This window comes from Ipomoea nil, unplaced genomic scaffold, assembly GCF_001879475.1.
Source record: "Ipomoea nil cultivar Tokyo-kokei standard unplaced genomic scaffold, Asagao_1.1 scaffold1129, whole genome shotgun sequence".
Classification (NCBI taxonomy): domain Eukaryota; kingdom Viridiplantae; phylum Streptophyta; class Magnoliopsida; order Solanales; family Convolvulaceae; genus Ipomoea; species Ipomoea nil.
The window spans coordinates 1425019-1440948 of NW_017617557.1; the positions used below are offsets into that span (position 1 = coordinate 1425019).

At 30.9% G+C, this 15930-nt stretch overlaps 1 protein-coding gene across 1 annotated transcript; it reads right to left on the bottom strand.

Annotated features, from left to right (window-relative positions):
* Positions 1-521: 521 nt before the first annotated feature.
* LOC109183463 (anthocyanidin 3-O-glucosyltransferase 2-like) lies at positions 522-2248 on the bottom strand. Its single transcript, XM_019333561.1, has one exon. It carries the CDS (start codon positions 2134-2136, stop codon positions 730-732), a length of 1407 nt encoding a protein of 468 aa, XP_019189106.1. The 5' UTR covers positions 2137-2248; the 3' UTR covers positions 522-729.
* Between the last annotated feature and the right edge of the window lie 13682 nt (positions 2249-15930).

Below are 15930 nucleotides of genomic sequence, written 5' to 3' on the forward strand. Positions count from 1 at the left end.
CTCTGAGCTGGTTCAAACATACGGGAATGGGTGAGATTGATGTGGAAACAGATTCGCAACTTCTTTATAAGGCTACTTCTAGTCCTTTTTTCTTTTATGCTTTTGGCTTGCTAGTAGGAGATATTAAAGAATTAGCATATGAAATTATTGATGTTGATTTTCGTTTTGTTAAGCGATCTGCGAATCGCGCCGCCCACATTATTGTCCGGGAGGCCGTTTTCTGAGTCAGGTTGCGGGAAATGGTTGGATATCCCACCTTCCTGTACGTCTTGTTCATTGTCTTTGTGATGATTTAATGAATTAAGTTGTTTCTCCCTCAAAAAAAAAAAAAAAAAAAAAAAAAAAAAAGAAATAGTAACCCTAATTTTTAATCAATCATAGTATCCTATATTTTTAATCAATCATTGCATGACACTTCATCAAGAATAGAAAATGAAGCCCACACTAACTTAGCTCACTAATTCCGTAGGCAATATTTGGGGGATCGGAATACACCAAGACTCGAAACTCAGCAGTAGAAATGCTCTTTAAACAAACACAAATATTATATTTAAACAAACAAAGAACCAATCAACCATTACTTGCTCAAGACTCTCTTCTTGATAGTACAAATTAGTTTTAAACTTTTTAACCTTATTAGCATGCATATCATTGAGAACTCTAGAAACTAGAAGAAAATTAATGATTGCTACCCTGGTTCAAAACCAAGCAAGCTAGACAAACTATATATTAATTGATGTTGCTGAAGACATCCTGGATGAACCGCCCAACATTAGTGTAGGATGAGCCACCCTCCACTATGGCTGATCTGCTCTTTTCACTCATTTCTTTGGCCTTCAACCTAATGGGATTTAGAGGATCCATAACACTCCTGATTCCCCTTTCTATCTCCTCCGCCCTCACCATTTCTGAAAATTTGGTTGCATCCTTGAAATCCCTCTTGTAATCCATCTTAAGATCTACCCCTATTCCTATCTCCTTCACTATTTGAAACGCATTGGCTTGTTGCTCCGCGGCAATAGGCCATGCCGCCATTGGCTTCCCGAACCAGATGCTCTCGAGTGTCGAATTCCACCCGCAATGTGAAACGAAGCCCCCGACCCCCGGGTGGCTCAGTATGGCCACCTGGGGAGCCCACCCAATCACTTTCCCTACTCCTTGTGTCCTTTCCAAGAACCCATTCGGCAAGACTTCTCCGGGATCGCTGTATTCCCCGGGAATAAGAGAACCCTTTTCCGGCATACACCTCAGTGTCCACAAGAACCTCTTCCCGCTACGCTCTAAAGCAATAGCGATCTCCTTCACCTGCTCCTCCGGGAAGTAACCCTCGCTCCCGAAACAAAGGAACACCACGGAACCCTCCGGCTGGTCGTCCAGCCATTCCAAAATCTGTTGGCTATCTTTACCGGCGCCGGCCAGGTTTAGAATCGGTCCGACGGGGTATACTGGAGGGGAGTTTGGGTAGTGGGAGAGGGCCTTGATTGCGTGGGATTCGAGTTCAAGAAAGGAGTTGACAAGTACACCCTTTGTCGAACTAATCAGTTTGGACATGGCGAGGAACATTGCGAAACCGTGTTGGTCTAGCAGAGCAGAGGGGAACTGGTTGGGGGGATAAGGGTTGACGTAAGCTGGGATATTGAGATCCCTCTTGTACCCTCTTAAATCCTCCATACCCTCGTCCACGGTGATGCTCGGCATATGCAGCAGGAAGCCGAGCACGGCGGCGCCGGAGGTGTAGAACACATAGGTCGGAACTCCGAATTCGTTGGCCACGTCAATCATGGCCGTGGAAAACATGTCGATTACGAATCCGCCGAGGCGTACAGTTCGGATGGTTTCTTGAACGCATTCTCTGACTCGAGGCTTGAAAGGGTCGATGGGGATCATGGAAGGAGTGGGAATGTTGGTGGAATCGATGGGCTCGTCAATGGGGAGTGTAACAAACTTGAGTCGCGTTTGCGAGGTTTGGGATTGGATGAAAGAGGTGATTTTGAGGTCGAAAGGTGGTTTCAAGATGAAGATGGTGATGGAGATATGGTGGTCTCTGTGGATAAGGAGCTCTGCGATTTCAACTGCGGATAAGAGGTGGCCCATTCCAAGTGCAGGGAAGAAAAATAGCTCAACGCCTTCTTTCATTTTCTTGATATGTTTCTCTGCTTTCTTGCTTTCTTTCAGAATGAAGAATTATTAGCGCATTTCCAACATGTAAATAAGAAAAGGGATCGGAGGAGGAGAAAGTGTTGGAGAGTGGAGACCAGGGAAGAAGAAGAAAGCATCCATTAATTTTATCCGGAAGAAGAAAGGCCCCCCGAGGCGCGTGGCGCGAGCTGGAACGCACCACTGACATGCGCTATGGATTCACTTTATGTAATCAAAAAAGTTTTTTTTTTTTTTAACCGTTGTCACATATTCTTATCCTTATTCGTGATAGGAGTTGGATCGGGTCGGATCAACATGCAAATGTAATATTTATGTAATACTAATAAGGAATAAAATTTTTGTTACTGGTAAGAGAAAATGTAATATTTTTTAAGAAGAATGTAATACTTTTACATTTTGATGTAAAAGTATTATATATTTTTCATCAAAATTATTACATTTTCCATAATAAGTAATGTTAACAAGTGCCCCTTATAAGGAAAAATATAATACTTTTGAAGAAAATGTAAGACTTTTAAATCGAAATGTAAAAGTATTACATTTACTCTCATAAGTAACAAAAATTATATTCTTGATTAGTATTACATTTGTATGTATAAGTATTTCATTTTCATCTTAATCCGACCCATCTCACGGTGAAACGGTCTCACACAAATTTTGTTTTGTTTTTTTTTTTTTGTTTTTCTTTTATATATTCCTCAACGGTCATTCAACATGACTTTTGACCATTCACAGTTGAGGATGAAATTTTTATTTGTTTTTTCCTCCTCACTGTTGTCTCAAGGTTCCCATATCACTTTTCCCACCAATATGAAAAAAGTGACAAAACTAAAGGGAGTCGAATGTATGTTTTATTTTATTATTATTATTATTATTATTATTATTATTATTATTATTATTATTATTATTATTATTATTATTATTATTATTATTATTATGTATACTATTTAGGTCCTTTTACATGTTAATCTAAATAGCTAATTGTTTCAAATGTATTTTTAACAACTGCTGATATAATTTGCTGGTTAAACCTGCTAATATAATCCGCTATTTGCTAACTGCTAACGCTAACCGCTAACTACTAATTGCCAAACAAGGATATTGCGAGGTAGTTTCCCACTTTAATTTGTTGTGTGATTTGAATACTCTCTTTGTCACTAAATCTCCAAGTAGTTAATATGATTGACTTAATTATTTTTTTTTTGTATTTTTTCATGATATTAATAAATACTTGGTAAATAAATCCCCAAATAGCTCAACGGCTTCTTTCATTTTATTGATATGTTTCTCTGCTCTGCTTGCTTTCACAATGATGAATTATTAGGGAATTTCCAACATGTAAATAAGAAAAGGGATCGAAGGAGGAGAAAGGGTTGGAGACCGAGGAAGAAGAAGAAAGCACCCATTAATTTTATCCGGAAGAAGAAAGGCCCCGTGAGGCGCGTGGCGCGTGCTGGAACACACCACTAGCACGCGCTATGGATTCACTTTAAGAGTGTGAGAACGTCTCACATATTCTTATTCGTGATACAGGTCAGTTCGGGTCGGATTAACATGCAAATGACATATTTATGTAATACTAATAAGGAATAAAATTTTTGTTACTTATAAGGGAAAATGTAATATTTTTGAAGAAAAATGTAATACTTTTTCATTTTGATGTAAAAGTATTATATTTTTTCTATCAAAATTATTACATTTTCTATAATAAGTAATGTTGACAAATGTCCCTTACTTATAAGGAAAACATAATACTTTTGAAGAAAATGTAGGACTTTTAAAGCGAAATGTAAAAGTATTACATTTACTCTCATAAGTAATAAAAATTGTATTCTTGATTAGTATTACATTTGTACGTATAAGTATTACATTTTCATATTAATCCGACCTGTCTCACGGTGAAACGGTCACACACAAGTTTTGTTTTTTGTTTTTTTTAATATATTCCTCAACGGTCATTCAATTGATGAATTTGAATGTAAAGAATTTTTACACCGAAAAAAAAAAATAAAGACAATATAACTAATGAAATTATTTCTCTTATTTAATTTATTGATAATGAATAATTTTTTTTTTTGAATAAAGGCATTGTAGACACATAATTCTAAATTAAAGAAATGCATATGTATTATTTTTTGTTGTAGCTACTAAATTATTTATATCTACATCTACATCTATCTACAATTATAATAAGTGTCAATAATGTTAGGACCTTAACTGGAACAAAAAAAAATGTTGGTAGTATTGTTTCTTAAAATAAATGGTTCATATTATTTTGATTTTAGTATTTTTTTTAATGATTTTTCTTATTTACCCTCTATTATATTATTTTCTTCCATTAAATAACATGTATTCTGTTAGAATAAAATTTAGTAATGGAATATTCCGTTAACTATTTATTATTCTTAACTTACTCATTAATTTTTATAAGAAATGTCTTAGGTTTGAACTTTATCCCAATCAAAGTTGGCATAATTGTTCAATATTTATTTACCTATGCATGAACATCTCTGATATAATATTACATATAATATTGCATTGATATACTTTGAAATACTTATTTAAAAATAATCATTGGGCATTATTCCATTCGCGTAAAATAACTAGTTTATACAATTTTAATAAGAGTCAATAATGTTAGGCCCCTAATAAAAAAATGTCGGTCCTAATTGTTTCTTAAAATGAATGGTTCATATTATTTTGATTTTTGTATTTCTTAATGATTTTCCTTATTTGCCCTTTATTATATTATTTTCTTCCCTTAAATAACCTTAAATTCCGTTAGTATAAACTTTCTTAACGGAATATTCCGTTAACTATTCATTATTCTTAACTTACTCATTAATTTCTACAAGAAAGGTCTTAGGGTTGAACCATATCCCAATTAGAGTTGGCATAATTGTTAAACATATACTACGAATATGTTACAAAGTATTAAAAATATAATATAAAATTTAATATAAACTTTGGTCAAATAATTAGCTCATCTAAATACATAGCATTCAATAATTATAAACCAGGAACTTTGAAAATCATTTGATTTTCTTTCATTTTAAAAAAATAAATTTAAGTTAAGTTTTTTTTTTCGTTTAATTAATCTTATTTTGATTATTGAGAACAAAACTTAATATTTTAATTATGCTTTTATCAATGCATGAAAACTTCTAAAAATTTGAAATTTATAAGTTAATTTTTACTATATTATTATAACAATATATATTGTAACTTTATATTTTGAATTATTTATTATCATCCTCTATTGATAGTAATTGTCATTGACAAACTCTCAAAACAATTTGTCTCAACAACAAGTGGAAATAAAAAAAAAATCAATGATTTAATTATTGTAGATGAAAAGTATGTAGGCCACTTTATTGCTCTTATTAAATTAAAAAGTAAAGTAGTAGCTACAACAAAAAATAATAAATATGCATTTAATTAATTTAGAATTAGATATCTATAATGCCTTTATTTGAAATAAATTATTCGTTATAAAAAATTAAAAAGAGATATAATTTCATTAGTTATATTATCTTTATTTTATACAATTCAAAGATTCTTTACCTTCAAATTTATTAATTTATTATATTTACTACATTATCTATTGTCTTCTTTTTACATTATCTTGTAATTAAATATCAAAGTTATAATATAAAATATGTTTTATATATATATATATATATATATATATATATATATATATATATATATATATATATATATACTTTATTTATTTACCAAGTATTTTATACAAATATAATAAATATTAATATTTTGTTCAATACTTTCACATGATAACCTATGACACACATCTCACAACACATTAAACATGTAGGGGAAATTAAACTACCACTATCAAATATTGTTTGTAAGATAAAGAGTTCATAGCACAACTAAAATCACAGTCATATACACAAGAAGGCAAATATAGAAGGCAAATATAAAGCTTCCCACACCATAATCTCATTACATGATGAATCCCTCTCAATGCTACTAACAATAACCTAATTGCACATGACATACTACCAATAACAAAAAAAAAAAAAAAAAAAAAAAAAAAAAAAAGAGTACCAAAGATGAAGACAATGACAATGCTACCCAAACGAGAATTAGAAAAATTTAAATCAAAAGTTGTATTTATTTAGACTATCGCTTTTAGACTAATGTCATTACAAAGTTGCAAACATTTATTTTGGAATAAGGTTCAAATTGACTATTGAACGTAACATGAAAATGCAATTAGGCCACTGAGCACGCAAAAAAGTGCAATTAAGCCACTGAACTCTCCAAATGTATGCAATTTCACCGGATAGTATGTTACCATCAATTTTAGAGGGTTACCTACTTACGTGACAGCTGAGTTGACATTTTAAATGATTTTTAATAAATTTTAATAATAATTTTTTTAAAAAAAATTGAAAAAAATTTAAATAAAAAAATAAAAATAAAACACACGGGGTGGCTACCCCGTTGTTTTGTTTTATTATTATTTTATTTATTTGTTTTAATTTTTTAATTTTTTAAAAATTTATTATTAAAAATTATTAAAAATACCAACTCAGCTGCCATGTAAGCAGGTAACCTGCTAAAATTGATCGTAACCTGCTATCAGGTGAAACTGCATATATTTTAATTGAGTGTTCGGTCGCCTAATTACACTTTTTTTTTTTTTTCGTTCAGTGATCTAATTGCATTTTCAGGTTAAGTTTAGTGGCCAATTTAAACCTTATTTCATTTATTTTTGTGACAGTTAGATATAATCAACCTCTCATATATTATCTTGCATCTATATACTTTAAATTACTGATTTAAATTAACAAATTCAACATTTATTTACCTATGCATGAACATCTTCTATATAATATTGCATTGATATACTTTGAAATACTTATTTAAAAAGAATCATTGGGCATTATCACATTCGTGCAAAACGCGTAGAAAAACTAATAATTTAATAAGAGTAAAATAGAGTACTAATTATGCCAACTTTGATTGGGATGTGGTTCGAACGTAAGACCTTTCTTATTGAAATCAATGAGTAAGTTAAACGAGAATATAATTTTTAAGATAATTTTGATTGTGATGGGGTTCGACCTAAAACCTTACTTATTGAAATCATATAATTAAGGATAAATTTGGAAGTCTCTATGAAAAATTAAAATCTGAACAATCTGAATCATTGATTTGATTTAATAATTTGACGGTCATTTTTTCTACCCATTATAGGTCTAACTTCTTTTGACTCTTATTAGTATATATATATATATATATATATATATATATATTAGAGGACTATGATAACAGATGTAGTCGTGTGTCATTAGTCTGTATGTCGTGTGCATGGCCTAATGTAGTTGTGTGCCATAGTTTGTGTGTATGTGTGTGTGTGTGTGTGTATATATATATATATATATATATATATATATATACACACACACACACACACACACACACACTAGCATTTTGTACGCGCGATGCGTGAAAATTTATGTCCAACATTAAAGAATTGATAAATGTAAATAATTATAAGTTATATTTCGCAATTCCTTAAAATAGTAAATTTTAATCATCGTATTTGAAATTGAAAACTATAGAGATGAACAAAATTTATATTTTGGTTATAATTAATAATGTAAATAATTTTGATATAATTTATACTTTATTTTTACAATAAATAAATAAATAAAATATCTATAATAGTAATCTAGTACCCGACCACATATATTGGTGTGTGGGCGTGCCTATACATATACACACACATATATGATTTATCATTCATAGAAATTTAATTAAAATATAATCAACAATTAAAGTAATTATATAATGATTTTAGGAAAAATTGCATCTTTAGTTCTTGAGTTATACCCAAGTTCTGACTTAGTTCCTGAGTTATGACCGTATCCATTTTTAGTCCCTCAGTTATGAACGAAATGGCGCATTTGGTCCCTAACCGTTAAAACTAACGGAAAAATTAAAAATATTTAAAATTTGAGAGGTAAAGTAGGAAATTCACATTTTATTATCCTTCTTATATCAAAACCACTTTCACAACATTATTTTTCACTTCTTAGCCTCTTATTTCAAGATTGTTCAATTCTAAAAACATTTTAATAACTTGACTTGTTAGGAACCTGGCTCTTGTATAACAAACTTAAGACTTAGCACAAACCAAGAAACACTTGATCATTGTCTTCAGACGTGTGAAACACATTATCCTATCAATTTTCAATTTTATTTACTAAGCAACAAAAGTAATCAAACCAGAACTTTTGAGATATAAAATGATGTCGAATTTCTCAGGTTGCTTTTATGTGAAATTCAAAAGTTATGGTTTGATTACCATTATGTTTAGTAAGTTAAATCAGAAATTTTTAGGATGGTGTGTTTTACATGCTTGAAGACAACGATCAAGTGCTCTCTTGTTTGTACTGACTTACAGGTTCCTTATATGAGACTCAGGTTACTAACAAGTCATACGAATATTATTGAATTGCTTTTGGAATTGAAGAACCTTGAAATAGGATGCTAGAAAGTTGAAAATAATGTTGCAAAAGTGGTTTAAATATTTTTAAATTTTTCTGTCAGTTTTAACTGTCGGGGACTAAATGAGCCACTTCGCTCATAACTGAGGGACTAAAAATGGAGACGGTCATAACTCAGGGACTGAGTCGTCACTACCATTATAACTCAGGGACCAAACTCGTCATTTTTCCGTGATTTTAATAAAATGATAATTAAAAAATAAGAAAAAGATATCATAGATATAGGTGTATGATAATAATGATAGAGTTATGAAAGTTAGAATTAAATAGTAACGGTGTAAGGGTACTTTTGTCTAACAAGAATGTAATAGAGACAAATTTTTCCATTATAATTGAAGTGTACTACATTTAATGAAAAATGTATACCTTTATTAGTATACAAAAAATGGACATAAATCAAGAATATAACCATAATTGAGATTTATTATGTTTATATATATATATATATATATATATATATATATATATATATATATATATATATATATTAAACACTCAAATTTTCTTTACAATTTTATTTCCTCTCAACAATTTTTCTATTTAATTTTCAATTTATCTCAATATGTCTTCAAATAGGAAACAAGAAAGTTCAAATGTTCAAAATAATCCAATTAACATTATCTATATCCACATTCAAATTCTGTATTTTTATTTATGCATTTGTATCTGTATTTGAATTTAATGTATTTCAAATTTTGAATTTAATGTGATTTTATTTGTTTCGATTACATAATTGAAAATGTATCTGTATCAATGATATGTAAAGGTTCAAATAACGAATGTTCATCCAACGTAACCAATGATTTAGGTCATCTCCAACGTGTGAAGTAATTAGGAAAGAATTGAATTGCAATTTTGTGGGAAAAGAAAAAGGTGCATGAGAGTAAAGTATAAATTCATATTATATCGTTTGGTATAAAAATAAAATAAAATTTTTGGAAATGAGAAGGAAAAAAATAGTATAAAGACTAAAATATCCTTGTGTAATAATCTTAATTATAATAAAGCAATATGGTCTTGTGAAAATTAAATGTTGATATTAATGGTTAAATGTTGTTATTAATTACATATTGGTATTATAGTTAAGATTTAGCAAGTTCCATATGGTCTTGTGAAAATTAAATGTTGATATTAATGGTTAAATGTTGGTATTAATTACATGTTGGTATTATAGTTAAGATTTAGCAAGGGGAAATTCTATCCACACCACCTATTTTGCTATTTGCACCACCTATATAATAGGTCAAATAACTTTATAGGTGGTGCAAATAGCAAAGTGCTATTTGACCACCATTAATAAATGTGGTCAAAAGTAATATTTATTATTCTTTTTTTTTTAAAATCAACATATTTAAAAAAAAAAAGAAAAAAAAAAAGAAGGAGATCCATCACCTTCTCCGGTGAGAAGGCGACGGACTGCCTTCTCACCGTAGAAGGCAGCCCAGTTGCCTTCTCCGGTGAGAAGGCAATCCGCCTTCTCACCGGAGAAGGCGACGTTTCATTGTTTTTTTTTTTTTTTTTAAATTTTAATGAATTAAATTTTGAATTAATTAATTATTACTTAAATCTAATAAATGCAGTTTTACTAAGGTGGTGCAAATAACATTTTGACCAACCATTAGGCTATTTGCACCACCTATATATTTATTATAAATTACCACATTTTTATACTTTTAATGTACTTTATACCCATTTTAGTCAAAGGGTAGTGCAAATAGCAACACCCTTTAGCAAGTTTAGCAAACACTTTTTATATGAGTGAAAAACATATGATATATAACAGGAAACAAGTGAAGAAAATGTTTAGTGCAATACAACAAAATCTGATACATTACCCATATAATTACATGGAAATAGTGAATTTTGCAACAAAAATAATAATATAGCATTAAAAATGATGCCAAACCAGATATCAAAGGGAAAATTACTCCTGAAAACTATTTATAAAATATCAAAGGGAAAAGAACACAAAAGTGAAGGACAAACCAGATAAGGAAAGTAAATGTTAACACTTGAAAATCATTTTTAACTCTAAAAAAACAATTGAAATCTTAACTATAATATAGCCATATAGTTTGGTGAGCAATTATTGTTACAATTATTTTTTTAAATGATGATGATGATTAATAGTCATTTATATTTATACATAATTGTTTGGTCTTTAAAGGTCAATTGTATGTTGCTACATCTAGAGTTAGTAATTACAAAGGTCTAAAAATTTTGATCCCTGGTGACTCTAAAATTGTAATTCAATTACTATTGTAGTTTACTAAGTTCTTAAAAATTTATAATATTAAATACTATGTACTAAATTTTTAATATAGTTTAAGATTTGTAGTAATCACCCACCTTAAATATTATTTTAATTGTAAATATATTTATGTTCATAATTTTATCATAAGAATTCACATATAATAATTATTAAATAACAAAAATTTTATATATGAATAAACCTCATATAGGGTATATTTTTATAACATATTTTCCGTGCATCACACGGGGACAAATACTAGTAATAATAATAATAATAAATGGTACTTTTGTCATTTCCTCTAACTTTTCTTTTCTCACAACCACCTAATTGCAATTCATGGGAAGTGCCCGTGAATTGTAATTCAATAAAAAGAGTGAATTGTAATTTTCTCCAACTAAACACGATAATTTGCTTTGCCATGAAATAAAGTAAGAAAAGAATTCTAACAAGATCCAACCAAACACTCCAAAAGGAGGAGAAAGGGTTGAAGAGGAGGAGGTTAATTTTATGCAGAAGAAGAAAGGCCCCAGTGTGTGCTGGTACTTGATAACAAGAGGCTGCAATTCATTGTCGTGTGAGACAATGGAGAGAGAACATTTGGAATCTTTGCAATAAATTGTCTCGTAATAAAATTGGAAGGAAACAAATTTGGAAAGAAAACACTTGGAACCTTTGCAATAAATTGTCATGTAACAAAAATGCAAGAAAACAAAACATTTGGTAGGCTTATGGCCCGAAAGGAAAAAATTAGGGGGAAATGAATTGTAATTCTATAAGAAAAGAATAAGATAGAATAGAGTAGGAATTCAAATTACATTATTTGGTAGGCAAAAGTATAATTTTTGGGATGGAAAGGAAAATACTAAAATGTCCTTGAATTAATAATAATAATAATAACAACAACAACAACAATAATATATATGGACAATGGGAGCATCGACTCTTTGTGCTTCAATAGGTTGAAAAAGTATATATATAAATAAATACTAAATTATATAGAGTCCTTAATAATAATAATAATAATAATAATAATAATAATAATAATAATAATAATAATAATAAAAAAGGATCAATAATGTTGTAATTTCACCTTCTTTTTTTTTTCTTTCCATCCACGACCGAATTGGAATTCATAGAAGGACCTTATGAATTTCAATTACACAAATGGAGGGAATTGCAATCTCTCTATTTAAAAAATGTAATTGTGCCCGATAAAGAATTAAGTTGTAGTTGAATTACAACTACAATTACCAAACAAGTCTTGGGGGAAGAAAAATGGAAGAAAATAAAACAGTTGGAATCTTTACTTTTAGGATAGCAGTATTTTGAATTATTACTTTGTTTTTTCATAATAGTTTGTTTTAGTTTTGGATTTTATCAATGAAACTCAGATGTAATAATTTGTTTTTTTAATTTGGGATTTGGAAATAATTTTATTGTAATTTTGTGTAATTAAAAAACTGGTGTTGTGAATCTTAGAGCACAAGTACGTAGTGCTTTGGCCACCAATCAGATCATACAAGAAGAACATCCTCAGTGGACAGAAGGCGGTCGGCGAGACTTCAGATGGTGGCGCCGTCCTCACTGTGCCGTACTTACGTAAAGTGGATTTAAAGATGTACAAAACCTACCATGAAATGTCTGAAGCTTTGGGCAAAATGTTTTGCTCTTTTACCATTGGTAAAACCTATACTCTCACACAATGTTACAAAATGTGCTATGTGTTAGTCAGGCGCTAGAGGTCCACTTAGCATCTAGACTGAGTAAAAAAAGTTAATGTGTATAAATTGTATTATATTAGCACACAATACAAATGATTAAACACTGAAACAAGCTTTATTAAAATGTATACAATATTATTATATCAATGAAGCAAAATTTTAACTCCATTTATTCCTCCACGTTGACATGCATATATTAACAAGGTATATATATATATATATATATATATATATATATATATATATAAAAGCACATGGCTCTTGGATATCTTTTCCCAAGAGTAATCCTAGAGCCATGTGCTATAATATTTTATATATATACACACACATAAAAAAAATATTACACATGTCTCTAGGATTGCAAAAATTAAAAAGAAAAGTTAATTAAATAAAAAATAACTCGGCTTGACCGATTTTGCCGAGTTAACTTGGCCAATTTAGCACCGAGTCGGTCGACTACGTGGCGCCTAGTTGGCAAATTGTCATGATTGGGTGGTGTTTAGCGCTGCGTCTAGGCGCGATTTTTACAACATTACTCCCACGACAAATTATTGTGTAGGCCGTGGTCTCACTAGTACAAAAATGAATATAGAACACTGATTTTAGCAACTATTCTAAAAAGAACATTGGAGTATTCTTTAAAAAACTCGTTATGGAAATTTTGTAAATATTTGAATATGAATCTGCAACCATTTCTAACTAAAACGGATGCAGTTTGAAAAAATGCATTTAGTTTCTGCGACTGTTCCGTAAAGAAATCGTCGCGGAAAGTAAATATTAAATAAAATTAGGCTTTACACAACCATTCCTCGTAGAAACGGTTGCAGAAAGTTGAATTTTAAAAAAAATCTAAATAATATTCGCAACTCTTCTCTCATACTCACGCTATAGCTCTATAGGTTTGGAGTGCTTTCTCGTTTACCTCTTCTCTTCTCTCATACTCACTCACTCTCTCTCTCTCTCTCAAAATCCCTTTATTCTCTCATCCCTCTGTTCTCTCTTGTTCGGTGGGTGGTCGATTGTGTGACAGAAGCTACGATGGTGGAATGAAAGGTAACAACTACGATAGCAGCAGCAACTACGAGCAGCAGATCTAGGGTGAGACTTATTATATTGCTTTTGCCATAAACTTAAAGACTTATTATTATTATTATTAAGGCCCTGAATACTATTGATAGACTAAAAATAATCAACTTAAACAATAGTTATAATCTTTAATGGCCAAAATAATAATTTGAACCTTAATGGTTCAAAATAATTTGAACCTTAATGGTTCAAAATAAACTCGACTGTTCATTATATTGATAATAATTGGCCTGGAAGTTAAACAATAAGATGTTGTCCTTTTGTGCTATGCCCCACCCCCCCTCCCCCTCCCCCCGAATACTGGTATTCAGTTAGCTAAGAAGCTTCTAGATTGTTTGAAAGAGTGGGGAATAGAGAAAAAAAAACTATTTTCTCTTACTTTGGATAATGCTTCTATTAACGATAGTACGCAAAATATCTTGAAAGGACGACTTTGTTTGCGAAATGATTTGTTGCGTAATGGAGAAATTTTTCATGTGAGATGTTCTGCACATATATTGAATCTTATTGTGCAAGATGGGTTGCAAGTGATTGATGATGCTTTGAATAAAATTCGAGAGTGTGTGAAATATGTTAAAGGATCGGAGGGGAGGATTAAAGTATTTGAAGAATGTGTTGAGAAAGTTGGTCTTCACTCTTTGGTTTGTCAACGGATGTGGCCACTAGATGGAACTCTACTTATAACTCAGTTATAAGATGCTTGATAGCGCTATTAAGTACCGATGTGCTTTTAATAGTCTTCACTTGCTTGACACAAATTATAAGCATTGTCCTTCAAATGAAGAGTGGACAAGGGGTGAAAAAATGTGTGAATTTTTTTATGCCTTTTAATGAAATTACAAAATTGATTTTGGGTTCAATTTATTCTACTTCCAACTTATACTTCATGCAAGTTTGAAAAATTGAGCTTTTGTCAAAAAGAAATTTGAATAATGAAGACGTGGTTATTAGAAACATGGCTAGTAATATGAGAGTCAAGTTTGGAAAATATTGGGTAATATATATTGTTATTCTTGCTATGGGAGCGATCTTTGGTCCAAGAATGAATATTAAACTTTTAGAATTTTGTTTCAAAAAATTGGATCCAAATACTTGCAAGCAAAAGGTAGATTATGTGAAAAGCAAGTTGTATATGCTCTTTGAAACATATAAAAGCAAGTCTATGACAATGGCCTCCAGTTCTTCAACTTTGACCACTTCTCCATGTGAAAATGTAAGAATAGAAGAAACAAGTAATGAAATGATTGATGTAAAATAGGCACTATGACACCCCGTAATCCAAATTCAATTATGGGATTAATTAAGTAATTAATCCTAAACCAATTGGTAATTCAATTCCTTGAATTCCTGAAAATTTAATAGTCGGGGACTAGTAATTGACTAGTCAACCCCAAAGTCAAAGTTGTACCTTGAGCTTTGAGAGGAGTTCCCTTGTCCCCTTACACCTCTTCATGTTAGTAAGGGTATTCTTGACTTTTCACCTTGTATTAGTATTGTAAGCTAACCTAGTAGACAATTCTCATTTCTCTCCTTACACTTTCCAAATTCTAGCTCCACCTTCTCTTTAAAAAGGTAGATAGCTTTTCTTCCAAGCCAAGTTGAAGCTTTGTCAAATCTTCAAGAGTTGTCTCCAAGATTCTACCTTTCATACATTTGGGCATCTAGGAGGGTAAGATCTATGTTCATCTTGTGTTTTTAGTGTTTTCTTAGGTGTCTTTTCTTAAAGATAGAATCTTTATGATCTTTTGGTGTGTTCTTGAAGTGGGTTTGGAAGGTGAGCCTTATTAGGAGCTTGGTGAAGTGTTAAGTGAATGTTTTTGTCTATAAGAGGTAACTCATGCTCTACAAAATCTATTTTGCTTACCAATATGATGATTTCTTGGATTCTACATGTGATTTTGCTATGAAATGTGAGTGTTTATGCATTGTCTTGTGAAAATGCATATCTAGAGCTTGTGTTAGGGTTCTTGTATGCCATTGCTTGGCTATTCCTTTGATTCAAGTCATTTTCTTGTATTTGGTGAGTTTTGGCATGTTTTGGACTTGAATTTGAGCTTGGTGTAGAAAATCCCCGAAGGGATTATTTTGGTACAGGTTGGTGTACCCGCAGGCGGAACGGCGGGTAGGCGTCCACCCGCCGCCCCACCCGCGGGGAACGTTATGTGAT